At 44.6% G+C, this 3087-nt stretch overlaps 1 protein-coding gene across 1 annotated transcript in view; it reads right to left on the minus strand.

Moving 5' to 3' along the window:
* Nucleotides 1-3087, minus strand: part of LOC147026814 (allograft inflammatory factor 1-like) — an 8392-nt gene that overhangs the window by 2017 nt on the left and 3288 nt on the right. Inside the window, exons 2-4 of the mRNA XM_085883589.1 lie at nucleotides 555-814; nucleotides 218-284; nucleotides 1-14 (exon numbers count right to left, since the gene is read on the minus strand). The exon at nucleotides 1-14 is cut by the window's left edge and continues 28 nt beyond it. Coding sequence (XP_085739715.1) covers nucleotides 1-14; nucleotides 218-284; nucleotides 555-814 — 341 coding nt within the window. The remainder of the gene's footprint in view (nucleotides 15-217; nucleotides 285-554; nucleotides 815-3087) is intronic.

Below are 3087 nucleotides of genomic sequence, written 5' to 3' on the forward strand. Positions count from 1 at the left end.
ATCCAAGAATGTTTCTGAAAAGAATAAGCACAAAGCTATTCTAAACTGACTCTGTAAACTTCTGATTGGTGCCAACACCACGGATGATTATGTCCGCCATCGACATCACCGAGGCCTAAAAAGCCCTTCACACACTGAAGCTGAAGAACAGGTGTGTGTGCAACGAATGTTTGTTTACCTGATGTGTCACCAAATCGCAGGCAGTAGTTAAGTTTACCTTTGTATCGCTTGAGTTTATCGAGCAAGTCTTCAGTTTCTTCATAAAATTCATCTTCTGCAAACTCCTGCACATCACGAACCTGCTCTCATTGAAATGTCACAGCAAGTTATACTATTCCTGACCGATCACACGGCTCAGTGGGACCTTCAATTGGAACTCCGAGCTCCATCGATAAAGAAACTGATCTTTCCAGTGGAGTCGATCGATGAATTATAAACGGTGCATGGGTTTTTTTTTCACAATCGAACCCTCCCCAGATATAATATAAGCAATGAATTTGTTTTTTTTTAAACTTGCAGTTTTTACATCTCAAAATTCAACCTCTTTCACAAACGTTTAAATCGCCCGCCACACCCAACGGACATCCTTCTATTCGGTCTTTTGGTATAGGCCTACAAAGTCCAAGCTTGTGGAAGAGCGAGAGCACAGAACAGAACAAACAGCACGGTGAAAAGCAGGGAAACGCACCAACAGCAGAGAGGACACAACAGCGAGACACAGGGCGAAATAATTGGCAAGGGGAAGGAACAATGACAGTGAGTGGAGGGGGTGTAGCCAATGACACAAAGGTGAACAAGCTGAATACAGTACAAGCTCAAACACAGAGAGACGAGGAAGGGAAGCCTGGGGATGAAAAAGAAATGGAAACATTGGTGGAGGGGAAAAATGAGAAAACGCAATAACCAAGAAAGGAATGGGTAGGATTGGGGGTTAATGAGGGGAGAAAAGATCATGAGTATGGATGGGGGAATGACCTGAGGAAGTGGTGACCAGTCATCTTGAAGCCTTCCCGGGATGCATGAAATTGAACAGGCTGAGGAAATTTGATCCTCATGTGTGAAGAAAGACGAATTAATGAGTGGAGGTGAGCAGTTCTTTTCACATGCAGCACAAGGCTGGTACGATCATTATTGGCTGGGGGTGCAACTGTGTCGCTGATGCAACATCCCCTGTAGGTGAGGGCAGGAATTTGGAATTTATTCCAGGTGCTGGTAAGAGTTCACCTACTATTTGTGAAGGACACTGTGGGGTCTTTAACATCCACCAACTGATGCCAGCAGACAGGACACCCAGTTTAACATCCATGCAAGGGACAGCACACACGTTGATGCCTCGCCTTTTCTGTGAGACACCAAGATGACTGCTTATCGCTGAGCTGAGATTTGAACCCAGGCTAGACTGCTCCGAGGAGAGTGTGCAGACTTTGAGGCCATTCTGCCAGCTCTGAGGTGATGCTTGAGAAACCAGGGAAAGAAAGGACCAAAGGTGCAAGACCAGAAAGGCAGCAGTGGAAGCCAGAGATGTTATCCACCTGGCTATGATGCGGGAGTAACAGACCCAGCGATTCAGCTTAGTCGCAGGAGATTATAATGATTTTGAGAGCCTTGAGCTCTGTGGCATCACGATATGCAAGTTGTGAGATGGATGCTAGTTCTAAGGATGCCAGAGAGAACAGTTCTCAATTGAGCTGCAGATGAAGGCCTTGCTTGTTGCTAGAAGTTTGGAATTGACAATGAAAGACTTGCAATGGTAAAAGATGCCAAGTCAGAGCCTAGCTTTGGAAGCATATATGCGGTTTGCCAAGGAGAGGTCATTGTTGAGGGTGAGGCTCAAACGTTTGAGAGACTGAACTTCATGAGGTTTGTGGAGGAAGTGGACAGGAGGGCTTGCCAGATGGTCCTCTCAGAGAGACTGTGAGAGAGATTTTTTAGGGTTGAAAGATATATTTCTCAAGTTTTGGACCAGCTCTTGATTATATCAAGGTTTGCTAAGAGGGAAGAGGCTGCTGCCTGCTTATCTGAATGATGAGAGATGCAATAACAAAGGGTGGAGTCGTTGGCAAAAACATGAGGGTTTTCTACAGAATTAGAAAGATCGTTTATGAAGATGAGGAACAAGATTGGGCCCAAAACACTGCCTTGGGGGCACTCCAACCTCGACAAGGAGAAGTGATGAGAAGACCTCGTTGAGAGCCACATGCTGTCTATGAGTGGAGTGCAGAGGAATCAGTAAGCCTCGAGAGGAGGTGTTGTTGAATGCCCTAGGCAGAGGATGTGAAGAGCAACATGGGGTGCCATACTTTATGAAATGCTTGAGATATATCCAGAGATATGGCCCTGATCTCTTGTCTGCGATTGAGATTTTCCATCCATTGTTGGGAGAATATAAACAGCATGTCCAGGATGGAGTGACCAGGTTGGAAACTGAATTGATAGTCAAGAGTAGGGATTTGTCAACTGCAATGAGGGATTCCATGACTTTGCTTATAATTGGAAGTAAGTGAATGGGTCTCGTTAAGAGGGTTTGTTTTTGCATCATGTTTGTGTAATGCAGTGATGTTGGCTGATTTCCAAGCAGAGGAAAGAATAAATTGTTTGGGTCTCAATGATTTATGGAATGAACTCAAAATGAGTGTTATAATGAATTGCGGCTTTTCAGTTTTTGGTCATTTTGAGAAGAAAGAAGAGCGCGAGGTTCCGGTGAAAATTACGAGTGTGACGAAGGGGTGAGTAAATAGAAGGGAAAGAGAAAGGTGTTGATACGTGACCTTTGAAATGACGTGATCCACCCCAGATTGTGAATGCGCAGAAAGTCCGAGTAACAAAGTCATTTGGGGCGGCCAAGATGTATACCATGCTTCCCAGATAAGGACTGTAGAAAGAAACGATGAAAAAAACTTTTCATGAAGCCGAAAGTACATGTAAGCGTACCTGAGAGAAAGGAGTGTGCATCCGCAAAATGAAACAGTTGGAGACTTCCTGATCAACTCGTTCAAAAAGTTGATACGTTTCAGTTTGTACTGTGAAATCTCCTTGTGACGTGAGCCCGTGAAAGGCCAAAGTTTCGTAGATGTGTGTGTGTTCTAA

Source organism: Eptatretus burgeri, chromosome 5 (assembly GCF_056783735.1).
Source record: "Eptatretus burgeri isolate ZD-2024b chromosome 5, Ebu_testis_v1, whole genome shotgun sequence".
Classification (NCBI taxonomy): domain Eukaryota; kingdom Metazoa; phylum Chordata; class Myxini; order Myxiniformes; family Myxinidae; genus Eptatretus; species Eptatretus burgeri.